The sequence below is a fragment of the Carex rostrata genome, chromosome 20 (assembly GCF_964058835.1).
Source record: "Carex rostrata chromosome 20, lpCarRost1.2, whole genome shotgun sequence".
Taxonomy (NCBI): Eukaryota; Viridiplantae; Streptophyta; class Magnoliopsida; order Poales; family Cyperaceae; genus Carex; species Carex rostrata.
The window spans coordinates 8,317,846-8,345,715 of record NC_135937.1 but is presented as its reverse complement, the minus strand read 5'-3'; the positions used below and the strand labels follow the sequence as shown (position 1 = coordinate 8,345,715).

The 27,870-nt window shown below is 35.4% G+C and overlaps 4 protein-coding genes across 4 annotated transcripts; 3 read left to right on the top strand and 1 right to left on the bottom strand.

Moving 5' to 3' along the window:
* The first annotated feature begins 4,413 nt into the window (after nucleotides 1–4,413).
* On the top strand, nucleotides 4,414–6,901 carry LOC144572094 (dnaJ protein homolog). Its single transcript, XM_078321494.1, has 5 exons — nucleotides 4,414–4,812; nucleotides 5,321–5,489; nucleotides 5,582–6,000; nucleotides 6,113–6,311; nucleotides 6,416–6,901. Exons 1-5 carry the CDS (start codon nucleotides 4,663–4,665, stop codon nucleotides 6,736–6,738), a joined length of 1,260 nt encoding a protein of 419 aa, XP_078177620.1. The 5' UTR covers nucleotides 4,414–4,662; the 3' UTR covers nucleotides 6,739–6,901.
* Nucleotides 6,902–15,907: 9,006 nt separating this feature from the next.
* On the top strand, nucleotides 15,908–16,740 carry LOC144572623 (RING-H2 finger protein ATL70-like). Its single transcript, XM_078322270.1, has 2 exons — nucleotides 15,908–16,294; nucleotides 16,377–16,740. Exons 1-2 carry the CDS (start codon nucleotides 15,944–15,946, stop codon nucleotides 16,545–16,547), a joined length of 522 nt encoding a protein of 173 aa, XP_078178396.1. The 5' UTR covers nucleotides 15,908–15,943; the 3' UTR covers nucleotides 16,548–16,740.
* Nucleotides 16,741–20,249: 3,509 nt separating this feature from the next.
* On the top strand, nucleotides 20,250–21,734 carry LOC144572601 (uncharacterized). The gene has a single exon (XM_078322242.1). The coding sequence runs from the start codon at nucleotides 20,445–20,447 to the stop codon at nucleotides 21,519–21,521; it is 1,077 nt and encodes a 358-aa protein (XP_078178368.1). The 5' UTR covers nucleotides 20,250–20,444; the 3' UTR covers nucleotides 21,522–21,734.
* A 1,289-nt stretch (nucleotides 21,735–23,023) lies between these two features.
* On the bottom strand, nucleotides 23,024–24,971 carry LOC144572349 (Pentatricopeptide repeat (PPR) superfamily protein). The gene has a single exon (XM_078321888.1). The coding sequence runs from the start codon at nucleotides 24,895–24,897 to the stop codon at nucleotides 23,419–23,421; it is 1,479 nt and encodes a 492-aa protein (XP_078178014.1). The 5' UTR covers nucleotides 24,898–24,971; the 3' UTR covers nucleotides 23,024–23,418.
* Between the last annotated feature and the right edge of the window lie 2,899 nt (nucleotides 24,972–27,870).

The following is a 27,870-nucleotide window of genomic DNA, read 5'->3' as shown; positions in this document are numbered from 1 at the left end:
CTGGCCGTTACGAGGGGAGGCTACTGATAGCATGTGCATATGATGCTGAGAACCAGCTGTTTCCTTTGGCGTTTGCAATTGTTCAGAAAGAGGATGGTGAGAACTGGGGATTCTTTATGCAGTTTTTAAGAAGACGGGTGATTGGGCCAACAAAGTTTTTCTCTGTAATATCATACCAGCACAAAGGAATAAAATATGTTTTTGATTGGGAAGAATATGGTTGGTCAACACATACTGGCGAGTGTGTGCACAGGTTGTGTATGCAACACGTTGTGGAGAACCTTAGCAAGGCAACCGGACACGATACATGGGTCCTAGAAACATTCAGACGTAATTGCAAAAAGAAGAAGCCGAGAAGGGTGGAAGAGATGAGTAGAGAATTTGCAAAGGTATGTGTTTGTTAATTGTTTACATGTCTTATTGTACTTCGTGGACATATTTTTATTTTAATTGTTTACTTATATTATTTTATTTCCTTATTTATATGTAGTATATGCCGAAAGCAAATCTCTACTTAATGAAGGTGGGCAAAAATAATCCCAGAGATGTCCAAGAGCCACCAGCATACGAGAAAATATATCAAGCACGTGATGGAGGTTACCGTTGGGGAATTATGACCACCAACGGTTCTGAATCGCTGAATGCAGTCTTCAAGGAGAGCCGGACGTTGCCTGTGGCTGCAGTTGTAGAAGACACTTTCTACAAGTTAAATACCTGGTTTCAGGAACGGCGTGCTAAGGCCACAGAATTAATAAGGATGAACCAGTCATTTTCAACAAGGGTGGAGGAGAAACTAAGAAAACACAGGAACAAAGGTGCAACTATGACCGTGATCTCGATGGGTAATGATGGTACAGAATTCGAAGTGCACAATCCAAATTAGTACGTTCCTTCCAGCCGTAGATCAAATGGCACTATGGAGTTTGTGAAGAGGACTTTCAAGTACGTAGTGCAATTCCGAGAGGCAAGAGAGGTGATCTGTACATGCCAAGGACCCCAACTAACACAAATACCTTGTAGTCACGTAATGGCGGTATGCCGAGTTAGAAACTTCTGCGAGGATCACTATGTCGCTGACATGTATCGTACCGATTACCTTGCTTCTACTTGGGGTGGATCTTTCCATTCTTATCCCAACCAGCATGAGTGGCCTGCGTATGTCGGTGATAGAATACTCCCTTCAGAAGGATGGATAAGGAAGGGGAGGAGGAGACACAAACGTGCTATAATGACCATGGACGAGATGGGTGGTAGGAGGCCATCGGGAAATCAGGCTCGCCGTTCCATTTCTGACAGGCGCAGGGCAGGTATGTAGCATTTTTCAGAATTAATTTATGATTTTATTATAGTAATAACTGAATTCTGTTGTTATGTTCAGATGCCATAAACGAACACAATGAAAGAGAAAATACGAGAGTTGTTGCTGAAGCAACTGGTAGAACACAACCACCTCCTGTGACCCAATCATCTAGTAGCCAAGGGTCTACAAGTACTGCTGCTCCTGCAGCTGGCACCAGAAAATCTTCTCGTCTATTGGGTCTATTCCGACGTCGTGAAAGATGAACTTATTATTTTGCTTAGGTGAACTAAGTTATGAATATTTGTGAACTTCAGTTGTATCGTTGAACTTTAATTGTATTTGTGAACTTATTATTCCGACGTCGTGAAAGATGAACTTATTATTTGATTTGATTTGATGTGATTTGATTTGATTTGTCAGTTTGATTTGATTTGCCAAAAAAATAGCAGACTGTTTCAATTTTGGATAATTTTGGGCGATTTTGAGGCGATTGCTACAGGTATAAGACCGTTTCGATGGAATTGCTTAGTTTTAACACTTGATTAGTTATAATTTGACGAAACAGATACGTTGTAATTTCATAAGACCGTTTCGATGTAAAGCAGAAAAAACATAAAAACCAATATGAAATATAAAATAAAACTGCAATCATAATAGAGTTAGGCTAATATGACACTAGTGTTATATCAAACTAAATAACACCACATCTTAAACCCTTAGATCTGTTTTAAGATTCGTACTATCCGCTTTTACTGTTCAAGCACTTCATTTTGTACGAATCTTAAAGCAGATCTAAGAGTTTAAGATGTGGTGTTATTTAGTTTGATATAACACTAGTGTCATATTAGCCTAACTCATCATAATAATACTACAGTCCAAAATACATCATAAAAAAACTGCAATCATAATAAATACATCATAAAAAAACTGCAATCATTTCTTATGCTTCTTCCCCGAGGGACTGAACCTAGCAGCTGCTTTGCCTTTGAGCTCCCTGTCCGGCTGCACACGCCTCGGTATCTCTAAACTATTGTTTTAGTACCATAAATATAGAGAAGAAGATCAACAAGCTGTCAGAGCTTGAAATTTTTTGAATCAAGGCCAAGTCCTTAATTAGTGTTATCTTTAGACTCGTGATATCCAACTGACAAATCAATTGAAAGTTATAAAGAGTTACGACATCACTTATAAATATATCATTTTATTTTTTGGCAAATACTCTAAGCAAAAAAAACTAAAACTTCACAAATGAAAATATTAAGAAAAAAAAATCATATCTAAAAAAAAAAAAAAAAAAAAAGCGAACCGCCCAGAACGCTGGCGGTCTAGTCCCTAGCAAACCGCCCATGTCCCTGGCGGTCCGCTATAGAAGTGGACCGCCAGCATACCTGGCGGTTTGGTTATATTTGGAAAAACTCAGATTTTGGGGTTACTTTTGTAAAAAACTTTTTTTTTTTGGGTTATTAATAAAAATGGCCGGGTAGAGGTTAATTCATATTAAATTAATAAAGTTGATCAATCATTAATTACTTTTAAATAAAAAAATAATCCTCAGATGTTATGTGGTAAGTAAATATGAAAATTAAAGCATAAAAAACTAAGGATTTTGATAATTGATGTTTAAACTATGTTGTTTTAACTTTGTTCTTCCTCGAAACACTTTTATCCGATACTTGAAATATCCTAAAGCACTTAATCACTACTAAGTTGTACTATGTTTTTAGATATTTAAAAATATTAATTTGAACCAAATTAACGAGATAAGCTAAAATGAGTCATGGAGAAAAACAAGTTTTTATTCCATGGCACTATATTTTTATTTTAAAAATCCAAACAATCGATCCGAACCGCTCAGCACGATCTCCATATTGAAATGTGCTTGATGTTCAAATTTTACATTTTTTGAAATTTTTTTACTATTTATTAAGCAACTTTGAAAATCGCTGATACGGTGGTCCAAATTTTTTTTACTTTTTTTATTGTTTATAGTAAAACAGTAATTTTCAAAGTAGCTTAATAAATAGTAAAAAAATTTCAAAAAATGTAAAATTTAGTCTCCAAGCACATTTCAATATATAGAACATGTTGGAAGGTTCGAATTGGTTGTTTGAATTTTCAAAATGAAAATATGGTGTGGAGTACAAACGTGTTTTATTCGATGGCTCACCCAAGTCAACCTCCAAATTAAAAAATTTATTTAACCATTTATATAAAAATTTGAATTTTTTTAAGATATAGTTTTAGTGAGTTTTTCTTAATTCTTTTAGAAAAGCTGAAGTAAATCAAAATTTACATCATAGTTTATGAAGTATGGCGCATTCTAAATTTTAATATCTTATCTTAAACATTCAAAGTAAATATGAAAGTACAAAAGTATTAAAGCACTAATCACTACTAAATATTTAAAATCTTATTTTAATATCATAGTAAATATTGCAAGTACAAAAATATTAGCTAGGTATATGATAAACTAGACTACCTAAAAATGTATGACTTATAAGCAGCAAACTCGCAAGTTTCGAAACGTTAAGGGCCTATTCGGCGTACATATAGGAATAGAAATACAAAATTTTTGAACTGAATTTTACTGATTGAATTTTTTTTTCCACGTGAACAAGCTCTAATTTTGTGGTTTTTTGGATATATATGGACTATGGTATTGAAACCCTAATTTTGTGTTTTTTCTGGAATATCTTAAAATATTTTTTCCTGACTTTTCGGAGAGACATCTGAGAAAAGAATCTTCTCCAATTTTAAGAAACCTATATACGGCAATTTCACTTGTTTATGGAACCAATGCCCACTTTAGAAGAAAAAGAAAATATCTTTAGGGTTAACAAAATAGAAACCTTCCCCAAACAAACGAGTTGCGTTTCCTCTCAAGTAACTAAAATTTTGAGATTGTATCAGGACCGCACGATAGGAATCCTGACCAATTCGTCCCTTTAATATTCCTACCAATACTTATCGGACGGTCTCGATCGAAACTTAAATGTTGTGCTACTTTAGGGGATCTGAATTCAAACAGGAAATATGGGACCTCGAAATTTCTGGAGTCGAATATCAGACCGTATATTTACCATCCAACGGTTTAGATATCGTTTTCTCCCCTGAAACCGAGTATTTCTAGATCCTTCTACTCGACCGCCTCTCTTCTGTATTCTTATAAGTTTCCTGGAACCAACTCTGCTTTTATTAGTACCCAACTTTTGACCGATCAGAAAGCGAGAATTTCTTCGCTATTTCTACCAAGCTTCTCTGATCGGGGAATTGAGATTTGTTGGGTTGTTCTTTGAGATCGGTTTAAATCGTCAGAATCGCGTTAATTTAGCAAGAGATTTGAACAAAAAGAGAGAGTAAAGATGTTTGGAAGAGGGATGAAAAAGAGCGATAATACCAAGTATTATGAAATTCTTGGCGTGCCCAAGAGTGCTTCTCAGGAAGATCTGAAGAAGGCATATCGTAAAGCGGCGATCAAGAACCACCCCGACAAGGGAGGCGATCCTGAGAAGGTATGAAGAAAGTTTGGATCTTTTTCTTGATTTCATATTGTTGTTAGAATCGGATCGTTGGTGCGTTAGTTGTGCTCATTTTGTATTGGAAAATTTAGTAATTTCCCCTGTTTGTTATGGATCTACGATAGAAAACTTTTTACGGGATCGGGTTTGATCTTTTGAAGGGCGTATTGTTTTTACTTGTTGGATTTGTCCACAATTTAGGCTCTGCAGTTCTCTGTTCTAGATCTAATAGGTGTTACTTAACCGTAGTCTTTGATCGCAATTAAACATTTAGGATTGTACCAAGAATTAGAACAAGATTTAGCTGGTATATTGTGAGGTTGAATTAAGGAAGAATGAGAGACACTATGTTGTTTATGAACATCTAACAAGTATAAAAGGAGATGTTAAAATATCCCAAAATCTGAACCTTGATTTACAAAAATGGAACTTAAATTTGTGAAGTAAAAAACTGTTAAAAGTACTTCTTGCTAAAACTTTGAATGTGGTGTACAATTTTCAGTTCAAGGAGCTAGCTCAGGCTTATGAGGTGCTAAGCGACCCTGAGAAGCGTGAAATTTACGATCAATATGGTGAAGATGCTCTCAAGGAAGGAATGGGAGGCGGTGGTGCGGGTGGTGTTGACCCATTTGACATTTTCTCTTCCTTTTTTGGCGGTGGAGGTTTTGGCGGTAATATATCTTTCCCTTATTGTATATTACTAACACTTCTCAACTATACTTTTGGCTAGTTAATAACACATGAAATTAATGTGTCATTGCAGGTGGTGGTAGCAGCAGGGGTAGGAGGCAGAGGAGGGGTGAAGACGTGGTGCACCCTTTGAAGGTGTCGCTAGATGACCTGTACAACGGTACCTCTAAGAAGCTGTCTCTGTCACGCAATGTGCTGTGCTCGAAGTGCAAGGGAAAGGGATCAAAGTCAGGGGCATCAATGAAGTGCCCGGGATGCCAGGGGTCGGGCATGAAGGTGACGATCAGGCAGCTGGGCCCGTCGATGATCCAGCAGATGCAGCACCCATGCAATGAGTGCAAGGGCACAGGTGAGACGATCACCGACAAGGATCGTTGCCCGGGGTGCAAGGGCGAGAAGGTTGTCCAGGAGAAGAAGGTTCTAGAGGTTGTTGTTGAGAAGGGCATGCAAAACGGCCAGAAGATCACCTTCCCTGGCGAGGCCGATGAAGCTGTAAGCTTCTATTGATTTATTATTTGTCTTTTATGTTTTGATTGCCACTGGTTGAACAGCTATAGAAATTTGGACTGATTGGTTGATTTTTGATGAATGATTTATGGTGCAGCCGGATACAGTTACTGGGGACATAGTGTTTGTACTGCAGCAGAAGGATCACTCCAAGTTCAAGAGAAAGGGAGATGACCTCTTTGTTGAGCACACCTTGTCTCTCACTGAGGCTCTCTGCGGCTTCCAGTTTGTGCTCACGCACCTCGACAACCGTCAACTCCTGATCAAATCTAACCCCGGCGAGGTCATCAAGCCTGGTATGAAACTCATCAACTTCTCTATTTATCTATCTGTTGTTGGTTTGGATTTTTGTTTTTTTTTGGCTGACTAATTACTTGTTTTGTTGCCTTGACATGCACAGATTCATTTAAGGCCATAAATGACGAGGGGATGCCAATGTACCAGCGCCCATTCATGAAGGGCAAGCTGTACATCCACTTCACTGTTGAATTCCCCGACTCACTGTCCCTGGAGCAGGTTAAGGCGCTGGAGACAGTACTACCGCCAAAACCTGCCTCAACAATGACTGATATGGAGCTGGATGAGTGTGAGGAGACAACTTTGCACGATGTCAACATTGAGGAGGAGATGCGGCGCAAGCAACACCAGGCCCGTGAGGCGTATGATGAGGACGATGAAGACATGCATGGCGGTGGCCAGCGTGTCCAGTGTGCTCAGCAGTAGAAACTTTGAAATTCTTTTTGTATCGGATGGGTTATAATTATTTTTACTGTTGTTGTTGTTAGCTTTGTTTTGACTATAATGGAGGACGACCGGTGAAGTTCAATTCTAATGAGGATTTGACAAACTATTGATGGGTAGCCTTGGTTATAGATTATTTGAGCAATAACTTACCTGGTTTACGACGGTGTTAGGTGGATACAATTTTAAATATTGTCTGCTCTTGTAGTTAGTAATAGTTTTACTACGGCCTGTTATCTGCAACTGCAATCTTTAGAGCATTTTTTTTCCAAGTCTTTAATATTCTGCCTTAATCTATAGAACATACTAGTTTAGAATACACTCATTTGATCTTCTGTCTTTGTTAATGTAGTTTTAGCCGTCCATTTATTCATTATCTGAATGGTCATAATTCAATTACGAAGAATATTAAGTTTTGAGATGATGCTACTCTACTTGACATTATACTATGCACTTCAATTATGACCATTCAGATATGAATGGATAGTTCCTGTTTACATGAGATTCGGTTGCAACCAATGATTTAAATAGCAATTATAGTGGTATAGTGGAATTTGTTTTAAAAATAAGCAATTGCACTAAGTAGTTAGCGATTTAGTTAGCTATAGTGCTGATAGTTAGTTATATATCGTTCATAGCGCCATAGCTTTCAGGGTTCGAAAAAGCTATAGTATAGCTATAGCTAGCTATTTAGAACATTGGTTGCAACTGTTGCGAGAATTTCATAGTCATATAATAAGTTGGTTTAACTTTTATTGCATCAAATCGAGTTATGCTTTGTAGAGGTGGTCTGCCGCCCAAGTACAACGGAGTTCTACAAACTTTTAACTGGAAAACATGTCAAAATGACAAACAAGAAGCTTAATGACATTCTTACTGGGTTAAAAAAAATAAAAGAAAAATAAAATTTCTGGTGTACTCATTCAAACTTTCAAAATAGTCAATTTCTCCATAAATACAACATAATATCTACGGCCATTTTTATTAATATCCCTAAAACAAATGTAAATTTTAAAAATGTCCCTGTTCCCCATTTTTTTTTAAAAATGCCCTGACCGCCTGGGACCAGGGCGGCCCAAAATTCCCCATGGGGCGCCAGCCCCTGGGGCGGTCCATAGCACAAGTGAGGCGCCAGCCCCCAGGGTGCCTCATGTGTGTTTTTTTTTTTTTTTTTTAGAGAAATCTTAGTATTTTGATTTGAATAATTTTGTGAAAAAAGTTTAGGGTTTATGTATATGTGTATGTGTATGTGTATGTCAAAAAATAAAATATTATGTGTATGGCTACCGGAAGCATTTCGGCCGAGGTGCTTCCGGGGTTATATTTTAGTGTGTATCAAACAACAAATCTAAACCGTTAGATGTTCAATCTATTATAAAATATGCTTGGAGACCAAATTTTACATTTTTTGGAATTTTTTTACTATTTATTAAGATGGTTTGAAAATCGCTGTTTTTATTAAAATTCTGCACCATTAAAAAATTCAACATAAAGCGCGCCAATGTAATACAGCAGTCCCATAGTAAAAATACTACAGTCAGAAATATATTACAATAAACAAAAAAGTTCACACAAGCAAAATAGCAAGTTTATCTGCCCCTACCACGACGTCTCAATAAACCTAACAAACGACTAGTTGTACTGGTATGAGCTGCAGGTGCGGCATTACTTGTAGAGGCTTGGCAACTAGATGATTGGCACGGAGACGTACTTGCAAGCCCTCTTGACAAACGCCATAGTCCCATCTGGTTTACGGCTAGTAGGAACGTACTCATTTGAATTTTTCACTTCGAATTCTGTTCCATCATTACCCATCGGGATAACGGTCATAGTTGCACCTTTGTCCCTGTGTCGTCTTAGTTTCTCCTCCACCCTTGTTGAAAATAACTGGTTCATCCTTATTAATTCTGCGGCCTTAGCACGCCGTTCCTGAAACCAGACATTTAACTTGTAGAATGTGTCCTCTACAATTGCAGCCATTTGTACTTGCCATGGCCTAGAGCAATGGTGCCAGATAGCTATACAAATCCTTCCAACTACCGAATATCCTGCAGATAGCAAGTTCACGACCTCTCCACAGCCTGTTGTATTTTGGGATTACATATTTGTATTTGTGTCTGACGGTCATAGTCACCGCCTCGATGCTCATCGATGGATCCAACTTAATGTCCTCCTCAATTGCATCGGCAATTAGTGATGTCGTCAGCTGCGCATGGTCTGTCCTTGTGGACGCAGACTTGCATGTATGAGGTGGTTCACACTTCTTAATCATCCATGCTTCTCCTGAACCCGCAGGGGTTGCAAAAAGGCGGAACTCGCAGCGCGGGTGAGTTTTACACAGCACAACTAACCTTGTTCGGTCCCTTTTGTGTATTATACATTCCCAGTTGCCGTGAACATGAGTCTCATTTATTTTCTTTACAAGTTCGTCTATGTTGGTATAAACTTGCCCTGCGGCAAGTTCTTTATTGTATTCAACACGAGGACCGAAGAAACTAATGTCTGCCTCTTCGAAAGCTGTGGTGTCGTTGAATGTGGCGACCGGATGCTTACTTCCCCGACCTGTAATCGGGAATTTTTCTGCCCTGGATAAACCTGGTACATTTGCATCACCATCTGATAAGTCATCAGCTTCCCAAATCGGGTGCAGGTATGTAGCATTCACTTAGTTTCGTATAATGCTACATTTTCATGACTAATTATTATAATTAAAAAACATACCTATTCACTCAGTTTCTCGCCTCGAGCGAAATTCTCAAATCGGTAAGTGATAGAGGCAGAAAACGAAGGGTTTAAATCAGATTAAATATGGGGCGCCCGGCTGTGTGGCGCCTCACTTGGCTTATGGGGCACCCCAGGGTGTGGCGCCTCATTTGTCTTGTGGGCCGCCCCAGGGGCTGGCGCCTCACATGGTTTTTGGGCCGCCTTGGGCCCAGGCGGTCAGGGCATTTAAAAAAAAAAAATGAGGGACAGGGTTATTTTTAAAATTTTTATTTTTTTAGAGATATTAATAAAAATGGCCGTAATATCTAATACCCTCATATAAACTTATTTTTCTTTCTTTTATCTCCATTCATTTATTTTCTCTTTTATTTAATTATTTTACAAAATTTATTACCAATATACCTTTGTTCCCTCTCCTTCTCTTCCCCTTCTCTTTCACGGATCCAAACGAGCAACTTTGAAAAATAGCATGAAATCTTATTTCATGGAAAATTAGTACTTTTTTATATGAGCAGGTAATATCACTGATCTCGCCCATTTTCTTACTGTTGAAGATTCCAAAGAAAGAAGAGAATTAAGATTTATGCATATATATATATTTGAAACACTTTGTTCTTGGAGTATGTTTAAGAGCTCTAGTACAACATAAGCAAGTACATACACGTAGGGGTGGCAACGAACCGAACTAAACCGAACTTATCTTAGGTTTGAGTTTGGTTTGAATTAATTTCGAACCGAACCTGGTTTGATTCGTTTCGAACCGAACCCATTTCGAACCAAACTCATTTCGAACTATGCATTTTTCGAATCGAACCCGAATCGAATCACGAACTAAATTATTTTTTAGCAGTCCTAGTTATACCGGTAGTTTATACATTAATTTTTTCTCGCGGGACAATTCACATGGCTTCCTTTTACCGGTATGAACTATGAAATGAGTGTTTTTAAGTTGAAAAATTGTTCTTGAAAAAATACATCAGAGACGGCTTTTCTAGTATGAACTATGAGAGACGACCGAAGAGAGAGGAGTGACAGTCGGAGAGACAGCCAGTCGCCGAGAGCGTCAGCTAGATTTTAGATCTAGAGGGAGAGTGAGTTAGGGAGAGGTGGAGAGAGAACTAGGTTATTGAGATTTGAGAGCGAGGGAGTGTCGGCTAAGTTAAATTATGACTCTCTATCTTAGATTTTAATTTCATCAGGTAAATGGACGGCCGATGTTATTATGAGATTCGAACCATAAAAATAATCGAACCCATTTCAATCGAACTAGGCTAGGTTTGGGTTTGATTTGTATTAATTCCGAACCGAACCTGATTTAGTTCGTTTCAATTCGAACCCATTTCGAATCGAACTAAACTCAAATCAAACCCGAATTGAATCACGAACCTCGAACTTTTTTGCCAGCCCTACATACACGTACACTACTCAGCTTGCAAGAATAAAAAGTGTTGCCATTTTGTTATTCACTTATTCCTTGTGTAGAGATGAAATTAAAGGTAGAAGACTGTGAAGGAGAGCCCAAAAATCAATAGAAGAAAAGGATAGGTGTAGGATGGTAGAAGAGACGAGAGAGAGAGAGAGAGAGAGGGAGAGAGAGCAGAATTTGTGATAAAGAACCTCAAATAAAAAGCACCTGTGTCGGTGAAAGAGAAGTGGAAGAGACGAGTAGAGGAGTGTATATTGGTCAATATATTTTTGAAAATAATTAAATTAAAGATAAAATAAATGAATGGAGATAGAAGAAAAAAAATTAAATTTATATGAAGATATTGAATATTATGTCATATTAATGAGAAAATTGATTATTTTAAAATTTTGGATGGGTACACTAAAAATTTTCAAAAAATAAAAATTCAACTTCATTCACATTGAACGAAGCATATAACTCAATTTGATGCATCTCTAATCTATTTTTAAGAGAACCTCAGAAACATGACATAGACAAAAAGGTTAGATGCCCGAAATTTTCATTAATATCTAAAAGGAATTCTAAATTTCTAAATTTACACTCTATTTGCAAATTTTTTTAAAATCTGCTCAAATCTGGATTAAAAAAATTCTCTTTTCAGAAAATAATTTCACGGATATATGATTTTCTAATTTTTTAAATTAATAGAAAATGTTATGGTTTATTTATTTTTTGTATTGAAATATTAAAAATATTTTTATATTTATTTAAAAATAGATGGAATAACTATATTATTGAATTTATTCAAAAGACTGTGACACTTAACTCGAATCAACATATTTCAGACTAGCTTTTTTGTAGATGTAAGAAAAATTAAAATATTTCTTTGTGTGTTACTGAAAAAACAAAAATGTTGTAGATCCCAGTTATTGATCCCGGTTCAAAAGTCACTTCTGAATAAATAAATAAAAGTATTGTGGTCCTTCTATTTTCGATAAAACACAATTTGATATGACATTTTGACAGAGCCAAAATTAGGGGTGCAAACGGATTGGATATTATCCGTCCGGATCCGGATCCGTATCCAAAATTTTGCATATTCAGATATTCGAATACAATAATTTACGGATATGGATACAGATACAGTTTCAATTTCAGAAGCGGATATAGATAATTTATCCGTATCTGTAAATTTTTAGATTTCGGATATCCGGTAAGCTCTCTGCTCCGCAAAACCCACTACCAATTTGTTTATTTTATTTCTTTTGTTACCTTCTCACACCCCAGTCATTAAATGCAAACAGCTGTTGTCAACTTGTATTCATTATATCCTCTTTACATTAAGTATATTGAAATTCCAAATATACTAAAGGCTGACAGTTGCATCTATAATTTCAAAAGGTAAATATGAAATAGAAAGAAATATTTTAATTTCTCTTACAACCGCAAAAAATTCGGCCTGAAAAATGTTGATCCGCGTTTTGTCGCAATCTTTCTAATAAATTTAATTATATTATTCCATCTATTTAAAAAAATACAAAATATTTTTAATATTTTAATACAAAAAATAAATAAATCATAATAGTTTCTATTTAATTAAATATAAAAATAAAAAATCCTAAATCTGGTAAATAATTTCCCAAAATTGGAAATAATTTCTCAGAAAGTCAAGCCTGGATCTGAAAAATTATTTTCCGGTTTGAATAGATTCCGAAAGTTTTGCAAATAGAGTGTAGATTTATAAATTTAGAATTTTTTTTGGATATTAATAAAAATTTCGGGTTAGATGCTTACTCTTGGCATAAAAATTGTGTAGTTTAGCCTTATTTCTAAAGTACGTATAGGTCATTCGTTTGCACGTTCGAAAAAGGAAAAAAAAAAAAAAAAGGAAAAAAAAAAGGAAAAAAAAAATGAAAAAACAATAAAAAGAACAAAAAGGAGGAAAGAGATAATTATAGGTATAGGTGGTTGGTTATCTAATAACTATATAACTCATGATTATACAATTTACAAAGCATCCGAAGTCAGCCAAAATATTCCATGATAAATTATACCTTGGATAATTTTAGAGGCATATATATTATTGGTAAAGCCCCAAAAGCCAAAAGCCAAAAGCCGATGTATCCTTTCCATTAAATTCAACGAATGAATCTTGAGTTGTTGACTAAATAAGTTCAAACTTTGAAGACTATGAATTGGAATTTATTAACCATGTCGTGATCAGGTTTTCTCAATTGATTAATATATATGCACTTTGAACGCTCAACTTGTACGCAACTGTAATTGCCTGGAACATGTATCATTAAAAATTGATAAAAATGTGCAAGCAACAGCAATCAATAATTTCAATTACTCACCAACTTATACATAACAGATTACAGAGCAGTACCTGTTGTTCGTACAATAATATTTTACGTCTATTTGACTAATTTGCAAAAACATACAATTATTGAATTTTACGATTTCGTCTATTTTGAGATTATGTAGGTCCAAAAAGAGTAAGAACTGCAGTATAATATGCTTGGATTGAAGAAATCACGAAGACGTTTATCAAGAATACAAATTGTAAAATCAGAAACTTGGTAAATAATTGTGTGAGGTTGATTAAACTGGGATAAAACGTTGGTAACGTTTTCAAAACGTTATAACGTTTTATACTGGTCAGAAACAACAAACTGATCAAAAGAAGAAACAAGTTATAACGTTATAACATTATACAAACGTTGTAACGTTTAATAGCTACAGAACTACTGAAGCACAGCTGTACAGTACCAACATGAAACGTTGTAACGTTTTATGGATGTCAGAATTTTAAGTACAGCTGTACCAAAGATTGAAAATTCAAATTAAACGTTGCAACGTTTATAAAACGTTGTAACGTTTCAAGTATATTTAAGCTTCAAATAACTTCTATTTTGATCAAGTTTTTACAGGTTAAAACGTCATAACGTTTTGCAAACGTTATAACATTTTGCTAAGCTGTCAGAAAATTAAAACCCTAAAATCGCATTTGAATTAAACGTTGTAACGTTTTATGTTAAATAGCTCATTTTTGAGCTGACACTATAAATAGAGTGATAGGATCTCTTCCCAAAGTATCTCAGCCGACCCTAATCATTTTTAAAGCGATTTTCTGAGAGCTTAGCCTACTCCATTGTTGTGAGAGCTTAAAACTTCAAAATCCCTCAAGCAACCTCAAACCTACTTCACTAATCTTGATATAGATTAGGTTAGAGTGATCTATTGAGTGTTTCTCTTGTGTTTCTAGATAATCGAGACCTTGTTCTCATCTCTTTGAGTTGGTCGTTTGACTTCCCGCTTGGTGTGTAAGGGCTCAACGGTTCACAAGTTGTAATCCTTTCGTATTGGGTAATAGAAAGGCGCACCACACAAGGTTGCGAAGCCCCGGAGACGTAGGCCTTTGTTTTGCCGAACTCCGTTATCATCCCGCGTGTCAAATTTCTCTAAACTCATTTATTTACTTTCAATTGCAATTTAATTTCAGTTTTTGAGCAATTAGAGGTGCCCCTTAGTTCAACAGTACCAATTATGATTGCCAACTTTTTTTTTTCATTTAAAAGTTTTTCTAAAAGGTTAGACAATTCAGATAACCTCGCGTTATGCACAATTATATTTATATCTCTATTTTACGGATAACTATTGACTTAACTACCCCAACAAATAAAATCTAATTTATTAAATGCTCGAGTAAAATTAAAAAGGATAATGGTTTATAATTACAAAAAGTTTCCAGCAAACTAGGGGTGTAGCTGGAATTTTGATCAGAATAGGTAAAAAAAAATTACTGGCACAACTAGGGAGTTGTGAATTGCTGTAAATTAATCAATTTAGACCCTAAGTTGTTCAAGAGTAGATAAAATTTTCTCCAAAAATGAATACTAGTTTGATAAACTTATTCCTTAGTGTCTCCTTTTAATGTTTAAATAATATTTTATTTTGACAGTTCTGCCTCGTTTAAAAAGCTTCTTAAGGTCTTTTTATTATTTACTTATTTTCTAAGGACCTGTTCGGCCAACTTTCTCAACGCCACTGTTCACGTGGGAAAACAAAAATTCAGTTGGACTAAATTTTTTTTTCCTAGATGAACAGTAAAAATCAGTTCAATTTTTGCACAGCTCATACCCTGTTCCCTTTCCCAAGGAGTCTGCCGAACAGGTCCTAAGTCTCTCCTATGCTTGAACGAATCCCTAGGCAAAGAAAGTTCATCCTCTCTGCAACTTTCGTAGCCAAACAATCACTCCAATTAAATTTTTAATCCCAACTCCCTCAAGGAGGATTGCTATAAGATTATTTCTAGTTCTGAATGTGTTTTGTTAGTAATTTTGACTGAATTTCGTACATTAAAAATTACAAACAACTGAAAATATGTATTCCAGTCAGCTAAACGTAACAACCCTAGATCTAGATTATCTGGTTTTGATTGAACAAAAATCAATTAATTTTGACTCGGTAGCTTGGAGTCTGAATCAATTCGGTAACTCTGGTCAAGAATTATCGAGTCATTGTCATTTCAATTCAAGTAGAGTCTTTTTTTTTTTGAAAACTAATTCAAGTAGAGTCTTGACCCATTGAAATTGTCTTTTAATTTTTTTGTCGTTTGTGCTAGCGGTTGGAATTTATCTGCTCTCTATACTATAATTTTGTAGCGTGGGATGAGATATAATGGGCTTTTGCTTGCGGATACGAAAGCTCTTTATTTATTTATTTGTTAGTTCAGGGGAGATATTGCTATTACTCAAGACTCAAGACTCAAGAGGCAAAATATAAAAATAAAAGCGGGAAGAAAAATGGCATTTCTTTTTAAATGACACATTTTTTGAGACATCCAATCCCAAAAATCTCGCATAATATATACTCCAATCCAATGTAACAAAACCGTTGACATTTCCAACCTCCCCTCCCCGCAAAGGCGCAAAGCCATTCCCTTCTCCACTTCTCAGATCCACATCACAAGCTCTCATCAAATTCAAAATGAAACCATAGTAATCCAACAACCAATCTCACCTAGAACAAATGAAGAAATGAAGAAATGAAATGAACGCATCATCGATCAGTCCTGCGGCATTGGCCCCGGCGAACAAGGTGAACTTAACCTCTTACCTAACCATGCTAACGGTCTACACAGTCGGCATCCCGGTTGCGGTACTACTGCTGATCACCACTTTCATTTTTGCATTCGCATTGTGCAACCGTACCACTGCTAACAACAGCAGCAGCACAGGTGCAACTGATGATGTCGAATTGTATGAGAATTATGACGATACGATGGTAATCGGAATCGACGATGACACGCTCAAGGCGTATCCGACGGTGGCCTATACACGCAACAGTTCGTCCAATGATGGGTGTTGTTCTATTTGTTTGGTGGATTATAAGGACGGGGAGGTAATTTTCTTCATAAAATTCAGATAATTTTACATGTACATTTTTTCGAATTGGTCATGAAAAAGTTTGGTAATTATTGTAGGTACTAAGATCAATGCCGGGGTGCAGTCACCTGTTCCATGTGCAGTGCGTCGATACATGGCTGAAGTCACGGCCGACATGTCCGGTTTGTCGGACTTCACCATTGAATAGCCCGGTGCCGACACCACTTGCCGAGGTTGTGCCGCTTGCACAAACAGTTCAACATTCATGATTTGGTTCGTAAGCCTTGATCCATTGAGAAGCATTTAATTAGTTGGAATTCTGATCAATTAAATTAAATTGGTTAAATTTTACTATGCTAAATTGCTAATAGGAAAAGGAATTTTTGCTTAAATTCTTCTGTGACCAATTAATTTAATTAGTTGATTCTGATCTAACTATGAGCCGTGCGTTGTTATCTACGGTTAATTTGGGATAATTTAAAGTGTAATTGAGCGACCATAGTTACTATTTAACCCATTTTGATTGTTAATTGATCATAGTAAAAGTAGGATCTGATAATTTTTAACTGATCAGACGGCTCAGAAAAATCATTTGCAACAAGCCAACCATAATTTGTTATCTCAACAATCAATTTCTCCTTCTGAATATTTGGCACCAAGTTCTGGTCTCAAATACAGTAATTTAATTTTCTTAATTAACCATTCCGGTAAAAGAAAAGTTGATATTCTTAATTAGTTATTCCGGTAATGAATATTCAAAATGTTTGTTTTTAATGTAAAATTTACTATTTTAGTCTGCTATCTTAAACTTAACCTGTACAACTTTTTTCTTAAAAAAAAAAACAAAAAAACACAATGTATTGTCAAATAACTGAAAGCGAAGAAGAATGAACTCCTGGGCCTTTCCATTGTCCCAGCTGTTTGTTCTCTTCCATGAAAAGCAACTAGCAATCCTTATCCTGTACAATGAATTGATTACCTGATTTGTTCTTCTATTTCATCCTACCAAACTTGATACCAAAAACACACAAACTATATATACACCATCAGACAAGATTGCACAATATGCTATGACAGGATCATTCTTAATTTAGAGAGCCTGCTCTTCTTTTGAGACTAGATAATTAGTTTATATAATCAAATTATTATTTTTTAATTATTCTAAATTTTAATTTAACAAAAATCCATCATTAATAAACTTTTAATATATGGTACATAGTAGATGTTCTTAAGTTCATCAAACTTCTTTGTGAACTCAATTCTAAAACCTTATCGGATTGGTTTTAAACAAAGAATTCGAACCGTTAAAACTCTTTTACTTTACGAATGATGAGTCTACATGCAAAAGTTTTAAACTTTCGAATTAATTTAATATAAAACCAAGTGAGCAAAATTAGAAGATTTATAAATTAATTTGAATGCATTTCTTTTTTGAACATTTTTTGACCATTTGACTCTATACAAAATTAATTTTAAAATTTAAAATTTTTGTATGTAGATGCATCACTCGTAAGGTAGAAGGATTTAAACAGTTTGGAATCATCGTTTAATTCCAATCTAATAAGTTTTGGAGTTAAGTTCACAAAGAAACTTGGTGAACTTATGAAACCCTAGTTCCACTCCATAATACCTACTACAGGCTACGGCCCTCCCCAAAATTAATAATCAATCCTGCAGTTTGATCGTGGAGATTTTTTTTTTGGGGAATCAAATCACCTGCTCTCCTATGGGCAGGAAATTCCTGTACACAGGTTCAATCCATCCATCGATTTCATGTTTGCTTCTATGTTCTATCTGAACGGTCGTATTTAAATGTTAATTGTATTTTTTTCAAAACTCAAATACTTTCTATTTTTTAATTATAACCGTTCAAATCAGAACAAATATAATATGGATGGATGGCTTGATCATGTGCGCAAAAATTTCGTGCCCCGCGTATGGGGCACACGCATGAGACAGGAGATTTGGTTCCTTCTGTTTTTATACGTCGAAGCAAAAAAATTCATGATTTTAAACATTTAAAAGCTTATTTGGAAAAAAAGAAAGTTCTAGTGAGATTCTTACAGAATTTTGCTGAAATTTTTGGGACTCCCTGTTGTGTACCCACTTGTGGCGGGTTCTTAATAAATAATTGGGTTGTGTTTACTGTTTAGCATTGCTCTAATTAGTTTTAAACTCTTAGCTGAGATTGAAATCAAGCCGGAAAAAAGGGCACAACTTGATTTTAAAAATTATTTTAAGTCTCTCTCGATCAGAGTTCAAACATAGCATTTTTTCTTTAGTTCTATGTTCACTACCTGTACAAAAATTATCTCGTTTTATTTAACAATGCAATTTATTATTCCATAAACAACTTTCTAAAGTGTCAATTGAGCTTAATATACAGATATTGCCTCGTAGGAAATATAAAACAATAAGATAATATTAAAGAATTGAAAAAATAAATGAGTTTTTATTCAATAAGTAAAGGCACTGGGAGTGAAAACAAATCAGATAAGGAGTGAATAGTGATAAACCTATATTCATATTCGTTTTTATTTTTCAGACGTGGATAGGAATACAAATACAGATACTGATAAGATCAAACTTTTTAAAAATATATAAAATTTATAAAAAAATTACTAAAATTTATAATATTTATCTAATTATAACTGTGAATAACATATTTTTTTGAAAGAAGTGGGCTACTATTCAAATACAGATAATTAAAATTTAAAACTATGTCCATTTCCAAATAGATATCCGTATCCATATCCACACAAATATCCGTATCTAATTTTTGAATACGGATCAAATACATATATAATATTATCCGCTCCGTTTTCACTCTTAAAAAGTACCTTTTAATTACTGACTGAGGATGTGTATTATCTTATTGTTTCAGTATATAAATTGCATCAAAATTGTTTTAAAATGATACGAGAGTTCTAATTTAAGCCCCACAGATACTTTTGATCTATAACAACAAGAAAAATAAAAGACCGCAACTCCAAGCTGAGAAGTATTTCTCAGTCTTCAATAGTGACTTTTTTGCAAAAATGAAAGACCACGGTTCAAAGCTGAGAAATATTTATCCGCCTTTTATACTGATTTTCTTATTTTTTTTCTCTCTTTATCTTGTGACCGATACTTAAGATTAAAAAAGTTGCTATAGGTCCAATAAATTACCTATAGATTAATTAACAATGTTTTTTTATTATTGTTTGAGAAAGTGTTGTCAAAATTATCAAATTAATCATTGATAAGTGATTTCTCTCCTCTTAAGTACAATTATCATAACTCGAAGATAATTTAGAAATACACTGTAATAAATTTATATACGAATGTAATACAATATTCGACAATTTTATTACCATAACTAATTCTTTGTTCATGTAATCACATGTTTTAAGATAAATTATAGCGTTAAATTTACTATTATTCTTACCGTTATTCTTTTTATTATTTTCTGAGAAATGTCATAGGAAAATCTTTAACTTCAATCAACGGTATCGCTGTACAGAAAATCACCGTGTTCCAGTCTCAGAAGACCCAACTATAATATATAGTTTATTTTTCCAGCAGTCTACTTGGATTATCTGTTCCAATCAACTGTATTGCCCAATATGTATCTTAGGTTTGCCAAGCAATATGATTATGTGGGACCCAATCATCAGAGACAATCAAGGATAATCTGTTCTACAAAAGTGTAACAAAAAAGCAGGAATCTTAAAGAGGGCATCCAATGTTCTGTGGGTCCCATAAATCATGACCGTTGCAATCACGCGAGACTGACCTTTTCCAAATCCTCTGTATTTTTAAATACCGGAGTTATCCATTTCTACCAAATTCTTTTCTATCGCAGACATATTTCAGCTGTCAATTGAACTACGAACCGGAGAGGATTAGCTCCCCCGACCCGTTATTCCGAATTTTCGAAGGGATATTTTATTATTTTCTTATAAAGGACCCAGCTTTATAGCCGTTACCCACTTTGAGTCAGCTCTTAACAAAGAAAGCACACCTCTCTGAAAAAGCTCCCTCACAACCTCGCTTCTCTTATTCTTTCTCTCTCTGAAGATTTTCCTTTTGCACTTTCCTTTTTCTTCTCTTGTTCTTCTCTTTCATTCCCTTCTTCATTCTTCCATGCGCAATTCTCATCGCAAAAACAAAGGACAGAGGAGGAGATGAAGGGGTTCAGCTCAAGAATTCTAAGAACTCTCAAATCTTTTCATCAAGTGGGCCCCATCAAGCAGGGAAACGGCCGAGTTCTCCTAATCGAAGCCCCGTCAGATGAGTTCTTCGATGCATCCCCTTCTCTGGTCACCTCTCCATCTCATTCTACTCTCCCAATTACCACCAAAGAAGAAGAAGAAGAAGAAGTAGAAGAACTAGAAGAAAAAGAACTCCAGTTCGAGCTTCATAACACGCCTATCAACCCGATTCAAGTCGCCACCGAAGAATCAAGTGATAAAGAGAATATTGGTCCAAGCACACCCAGCAAAAAATCTGAGCAGCCGGTTGGACTCGAGCAAAATAGCCCTAAAAGAGCTGATCTTGGATCCGGGTTCCCTTCATACCGCCGCCCTGATTTGAATTCTTCAACCCTTTTTGACCCGAACCTGCTAGCAGCTTTCAGACAAGCAGTATCAGACCATAACCAGAGTTACGTGGAAGCAAGAACCCGTACCAGGTCTATGAGTGAAGATATAGACCTGATCGAAACCTTTGAACCCCCAACTAAGGTAGCACGTACCGAGACAGAGAGCAGCTCGTCGGACCCATTAGCAGATTTTGAGATCAGATGCCCACAAGGTGGCAAGGAGTGTGTAATTTTGTACACAACTTCACTTCGTGGTATTAGAAAGACGTTCGAGGAATGCAACCGGGTTCGGTTCCTATTGGAGAATTTGGGTGTTAATTTTCATGAAAGGGATATCTCCATGGATTTGGGTTACAGAGAAGAATTATGGGAAGTACTGGGCTTCCGTGCAATTCCACCGCGGCTTTTCATTACTGGACGGTATATAGGAGGGGCAGAGGAGGTGGTCGGATTGCATGAAAACGGGCGACTGCGGCCTTTAGTAAGGCAGTTTTTGGTTGGTTGTAACGGTGCTTCGTGCGAGGGGTGTGGAGGGATGAAATTTATGATGTGTTCGGCATGTAACGGTAGTCATAGTCTCTATGACAGAGAGGAGGAGACCAAAATACCATGTCTCGGTTGCAATGAGAATGGACTGGTACCATGTCCTTTGTGCACCTAAGGTGTGATGTAATGCTAGAGTGAGTAAATAGGCTTTTCTTCACGAGTAATATGGTAAATTGATGTGTAATTTATGTGTAATTTGTTGTTCATTTAGTGAGAACTCCAATAGATTTGTTTGAACTATGTATGAAATGGATAAATAATACAAGTTTTGTCTTTGAAATTCAATAAAAAAAATACGCTTGTTTTTTTATTGCCCTTGATTAGAAAACACCTGGTATTTTACTGAGTCAGAATCTTCTGCATCACATCGCCTTTTAATTTTGTATCTGGTCCGTCCAAACATGTAATCCAAGGGTTGCTTTAAGATTTGTGCCAATACATGACGAACCGATCGAATTCAAACTCAAATGGTGGGGTACCTTAGGGGAGATGAATCGGCAGTAGAGGTTTACTGTTGGATGAGACGAAAGGATTTTGAGATATTTGTTTGAGTCTGCAAGGAAGACGATTGATTTAGCATAGTACCTACACCAATTATTGGACTGTTGGCCTCACATGGAATGAATTTAGTTTGCCTTTTTTCTATAGAAAAGCAAGAGTGATTAAAATTTTTATTCAAACATCAGGTGTGCAGTGCGTACCAGTCAGTTCGGTACAATATGGTACGGTAAAAATGCGTGTACCAGTCACTTCTAGATAATTCAAATTAATAACTTTTTTAAGTTTAGATTTAATTAGGAGGCTTGGTACCATTAGTACGAATTGGAAATTATACATGAAATTTTCATGCGTAGATAATTGAGATAGACCTAGAGCCAAATTAGTATCCTCTAAGTCAATGTCTCTCTATTTTTCTGTTTTAAGAACAGAGCTTCATTTTAACCGTATAAAATTAAAAATATGCTCAAATATTTTTCATAATCATTAGCCATTCAAAATTTTGAAATATAAACAATAGTTCATGAGATATTGAGATTGTATATAACATAATCATATAATGTATGAAATATTTTGCATTCAATCTCATACGTAATAATAATTTAATTTATCATTACATTTTATATATCAATACAATTATGGATATATTAATGATTAATAAAAATAATATATAACTTCATTCAGACTTTATTTTGTGAAATAAGTGACATATGCGTCACTTTTCCGTTGCTGAAAACATATGTTTTTTAGCCTAAATAGATATAATTATCATAAATCCAGCTTATACATGTAAAATGAACATTCTAAGCATATCAACTTAACAAAAATAAATTTCTTAGAAATAAAGTTTTATTTTTTTTCCTTTGTAAACAAATATACTACAAATAACATTCTCATTATTATTATCCGTTCAAAAATTTAAAAATCATGAATATTCATGTAAATTGAATAAAAATTAAAAAAAAAAATTAAAATTGTATTTTAACATGTTATGCTATGTATGTCAATAGATCTTCTTCTTTTTTTCATTTGTTTGTCACTAATCATAAATTAAAAGATTACAATTAACTGATAAATATATTGAAAACATAATCAAGTTTAAGCATTATATGTGCATAGATAAAAAAAAAATTCGACATATACATATATTTGCTTGCATACCATGTGCATCCAAAATAAAAATAAAAATAAAAATAAGCCAATTGTAAAATAAACTGTATTTATCTGCATATAAATCTTCATATATATAAGATCTGTATATGCACTATGCAGTGTCCTTTGTGGCACATTATATAGCATTTAAAACACTGCTGTGTTCTAAGAATGGTGACTGTTTGAAGTATCATTTTTTTTTGGTTAGCTTAAATGCCTAAACCTGGGTAGTTAACATGGTACGAAAGTTAAAAGCATGATATATCAGTTATTTTCTCTTCTTAATTAATTACTGGGCAGTACATGTAGAGTTTAATTTTGAAAAATTACCTGCACCTCTAAGTTCTTCTTTAGTGCATCTACTACGAACTCCAACCTGGTTTCTTTATCAAACCTTTATTCTCCATTGTCTCCCAAATTTTCTCTACCTTATGAAATAAACCAGCTGAAGAATACATATTAGCTAAGGTGACATAAGTTGTGGGGTTATCGGGTTCAATCTTGAACAAGGCCTCCGCAGCCCGTTTACCCAATTTAAGATTCTTGTGGATTCGTGCTCCACTTAGCAAAGAAGCCCACAAGAATTTGTTGGGTTTGACTGGCATATTGTCAATTATGTCCCCGGCTTCATCCACCTGGCCTGAACGACACAACAAATCGACCAAGCAAGCATAGTGATCAGAGGTTTGGTTCATACCATACACCTCTTTAATTGAATTGAAAACTATGTGGCCTTTATCCACCTGCCCGGCATGTGCGCATGCCGTGAGTACACCAATAAAAGTCACATGGTCGGGTATGATGCGTAATTGTACCATCATATCATAGTACCTGAGAGCCTCTTCAGGTTGTCCATTCTGAGAACATGCAGTTATTATAGAGGTCCATAAGACTAGGTCCCGTTCGCGCATTCCATCAAACATCTTTCGTGCTTCATCTATACTCCCACAATTGGAGTACATATGCACCAGTGCACTTTCTCCAAATAATGAGGACGGACCCCATACACCCAGCTTTACCATTTGGCAATGCACTTGTTCCCCGGTCTCCTCTAGGTATAGCTCGGAACATGCATGTAATAAACCTGTAAAGGTGAATTCATTTGGCTTAAACCCACATCTTACCATATCAGAGAAAACCTGAAATCCATCAACCCACAAACCATTATCGAAATACCTCCCCATCATAGTTGTCCAAGAAATCAAATCCCTGTCAGCCGCCAGATCAAACACATGCCATGCATACTTCATATATCCGCATTTGGAATACATGTCAGTCAGTGCACTCCAGACAACCTTGTCAGATTGAAAACCTGATCTAATCACATGACCATGAATCTCCTTTCCGTAATTGATGCACATAATAGCTGTGGCAGCAACCAGTGCAGAAGAAACTGTGAACCTGTTATCAACTTCAGAAATTTCACACGGTTGAGTTGTCTGAAACATTTGGCGGTAGAGTGTTAGAGCTTCCAAAGGGTATCTATTACGGTTGTATGCAGAGATAATAGTACTCCAAGAGAAATGATCTCTACGGGGCATTTTGTCGAACAGATGGCGTGCATTATCAATTTGTCCTGCATTGGAACAGGCAGAAATGAGGGTATTGTAGGAGCAGATATCTCTGTGCGGCATTTGGTCGAACAGTTTCTGTGTGTCTTCTATACTGCCGAGTTTTAATAAAAGAGAGAGAAGGCGGTTGGAGAGGTAGGTGTCTGAAAGGAAGGGAAAGGAGCGAGACACAAGGCAGCGTGTAGCGTAGAGGATAGAGAGGCGAGTATGACGGCGGTGGGAGAGAGAGGAGATGAGGCAGTCAATGGTACAGTGGAGATCATGTGACATGAGTGCATGAGGTGCTTTACTTGTATCCAGCTTCCTTGGGCGACTTGGGCGATATCAGTGCCTTAGGCCATGCTCCAGAGGAGGAGAAAGACTTTTATTAAAGAAAAGGCAAAGAGAGAGGAGGTGAAGAGCGATCAGACTCTAAGGTGTTCGGGTTCTATCACCTGCTTCAGAAGTAGTAGAAAAGTAAAGAGGAGTGGAAGAGAACCGATACTATTCAGAAGTAACGATGCTCTGTATTTTACCGAGATTTAGAATGTATGAAATATTGTGCGGAGGTGAGCGGTGCGATGATCACCTTCCTCTCTAGGGGTGAGTAAATCGCTCATAACTCGTGAGCCGCTCATAACTCGCTCATTAAAAGTTCGTCTAAATTCGCTCATTTATCCGCTCATTTAAACTCGCTCATTTACTTAATGAGCGAGCATGAACATGACCCAACTCGCTCATAACTCGCTCATTAAGAATTTGCCACATCTAATCCCTGCCACATTTAATCCTATGTAATTATGTGTAACATCAACCTTGCCTCATTAAGATTGATAGATAGTGAGCATAGTTTCATATTTAATCCTGTGTAATATAGTGAGTATAATGTAACATTTAATCATGTGTAATATACTAATATTCATAGTTTCATATTCATTTTTTTTTTTTGTAAATTGGCAGAACCAAAACCTCCGCCTAAAGCCCAAAACAAGTAATAGTCATAACAACTCGCTCATTTAAATGAATTATGACAATTTGTTGGATTTTGTTATAATGACTTTTAACAAATTTTGTTATGCGTGAGCACACTATATAATTTTGTTATGAGTCATAAGTCATAACTCGTGAGCCGCTCATAACTCGCTCATTAAAAACTCGCTCATTTACAACTCGCTCATTTATCCGCTCATTTAAACTCGCTCATTAACAACTCGCTCATTACTGAATGAGCGAGCATGAGCATACCCTAACTCGCTCATGCTCGCTCATTAATCACCCCTATTCCTCTCTATATATGATTTCTGGATGATTTCTGAAGCTCAGTCTTAGACTTTGGCATTTCTCGACAACACGTTTAAGTACACATGCAAAATTTATATAATTTATTGTTTTTCTTTTTTTCATAAAAGTTTCAAACATATATAGTTTTTTTACTAATAAGTTGTCTAAATTTTTATCAATATTTCAAAAAATAATCAAATTTCACAATTTACATCTATTTTTAAAATAATTTCAAATCTAACGAAATTTCCACTAAATTATTTGACGGATTTGGAATTCTCTTTCAGTTGAATAATTCAACGGAAATAGAATTTTTTTAATTCAATTAAATATAAGATATTATGTTTTTTATTTTTTATTTATTCTAATAAAATATTAGAAATATTTTTTTATATTTTTTGTCTACTGGTAGAAAATAAAATACAATCAGTAAAATATCTACTACTAATTATATTTCATATTTTCCTCCAGTTATATTTTTATATTTATATTTGCTTTTTTATTTTTATCTTTCATCTACTACTAGTTGTATTTCGTCTTTCTCCAGTAGTATTTCATCTTTTTTCAATTATATTTTATCTTCTTATAGTTATCTTTCATCTTCTATTAATTATTTTTCATTTATTTCACCTTGTACTGGTTGTCCTTCATTTTTACTGATTGTATTTCTTTTTCTACTTGTTATTTTTTATTTTATTCTAGTTATCTTCATCTTCTACTTCTTGTTTTTTTCATCTTATATATGTTGTCTTCCATATCTTATTGCCTTTCATCTTCTTGTAATTGTTTTTCATTCTTTTCTAGTTGACTTTCATATTGTACTAGTTGTCTTTCAAGTTCTACTGGTTGTCTTTTATCTCCTACTAGTTGTATTTTATCTTCCTCCAGTTCTATTACATCCTTCAATTTGAGTGTTGTATTAGGCTTGTAAATGCCCAATTATCTTGCCATATAGAGACACTACAAGAGTCCTCTAAACACCTTCAATTGGAGTGTTGTAAATGCCCTTTGCAATATGGAGACACTACTAGGGTGCTCTAAACACCTTCGGTTGGAGTGTTGTCTTAGGGTTGTAAATGCCTTATTATCTTGCCATATAGAGACACTACTAGAGTTCTCCAAACACCTTCAATTGGAGTGTTCTATTAGGGTTGTAAATACTCTATTATCGTATCATATAGAGACACTACTAGAGTGGTCCAAACACCTTCAATTGTAGTGTTGTATTAGGATTGTAAATGCCCTATCATTTTGCCATATGGAGACACTACTAGAGTGCTCCAAACACCTTCAGTTGGAGTGTTGTATTAGGGTTGTAAATACCATATTATCTTGCCATATAGAGACACTACAAGAGTCCTCCAAACACCTTCAATTGAAGTATTGTATTAGGGTTGTAAATGCCATACTATATTGCAATCTTGAGGCACTACTAGAGTGCTTCAAACACCTTCAATTGACGAGTTGTATTATGGTTGTTAATGCCCTATTATCTTGCCATATAGAGACATTATTTGAGTGCTCCAAACACATTCAATTGGAGTGTTGTATTAGTGTAGTAAATGTCTTATTATTTTTCCATCTGGAAACACTAATAGGATGGTCCAGACACCTCCAATCTGAGTGTTTTATTAGGGTTGTAAATGTCTTATTATCTTGCCATCTGGAGACACAACTAGAGTGCTCTAAACACCTTTAACTGGAGTGTTGTATTAGTGTTGTAAATGCCTAATTATCTTGCCATCTGGAGACATTACTATAGTGCTTCTAACACCTTCAATTAGAGTGTTGTATTAAGGTTACAACTACCATCTTATGTTGCCATCTGGAGACACTATATAGTGTGCTACAAAGACCATTAATTGAAGTGTTGCATTTGGGTTGCAACTACCATCTTCTCTTTCGATATAGAGACATTACTAGAGTGCTCCAAACACCTTCAATTTGAGTGTTGTATTAGGGTTGTAAATACCCCATTACCTT

What these genes read in the sequence shown, in the direction of transcription:
- LOC144572623 (XM_078322270.1), top strand. Translation starts at nt 15,944, where the DNA reads ATGAACGCATCATCGATCAGTCCTGCGGCATTGGCCCCGGCGAACAAG. An exon ending in TGGATTATAAGGACGGGGAG is followed by an intron (nt 16,295 to 16,376) that starts GTAATTTTCTTC and finishes TAATTATTGTAG; the next exon opens with GTACTAAGATCAATGCCGGG.
- LOC144572094 (XM_078321494.1), top strand. Translation starts at nt 4,663, where the DNA reads ATGTTTGGAAGAGGGATGAAAAAGAGCGATAATACCAAGTATTATGAA. An exon ending in CTGGCGAGGCCGATGAAGCT is followed by an intron (nt 6,001 to 6,112) that starts GTAAGCTTCTAT and finishes TTTATGGTGCAG; the next exon opens with CCGGATACAGTTACTGGGGA. An exon ending in CGGCGAGGTCATCAAGCCTG is followed by an intron (nt 6,312 to 6,415) that starts GTATGAAACTCA and finishes TGACATGCACAG; the next exon opens with ATTCATTTAAGGCCATAAAT.
- LOC144572601 (XM_078322242.1), top strand. Translation starts at nt 20,445, where the DNA reads ATGAAGGGGTTCAGCTCAAGAATTCTAAGAACTCTCAAATCTTTTCAT.
- LOC144572349 (XM_078321888.1), bottom strand. Translation starts at nt 24,897, where the DNA reads ATGTCACATGATCTCCACTGTACCATTGACTGCCTCATCTCCTCTCTC.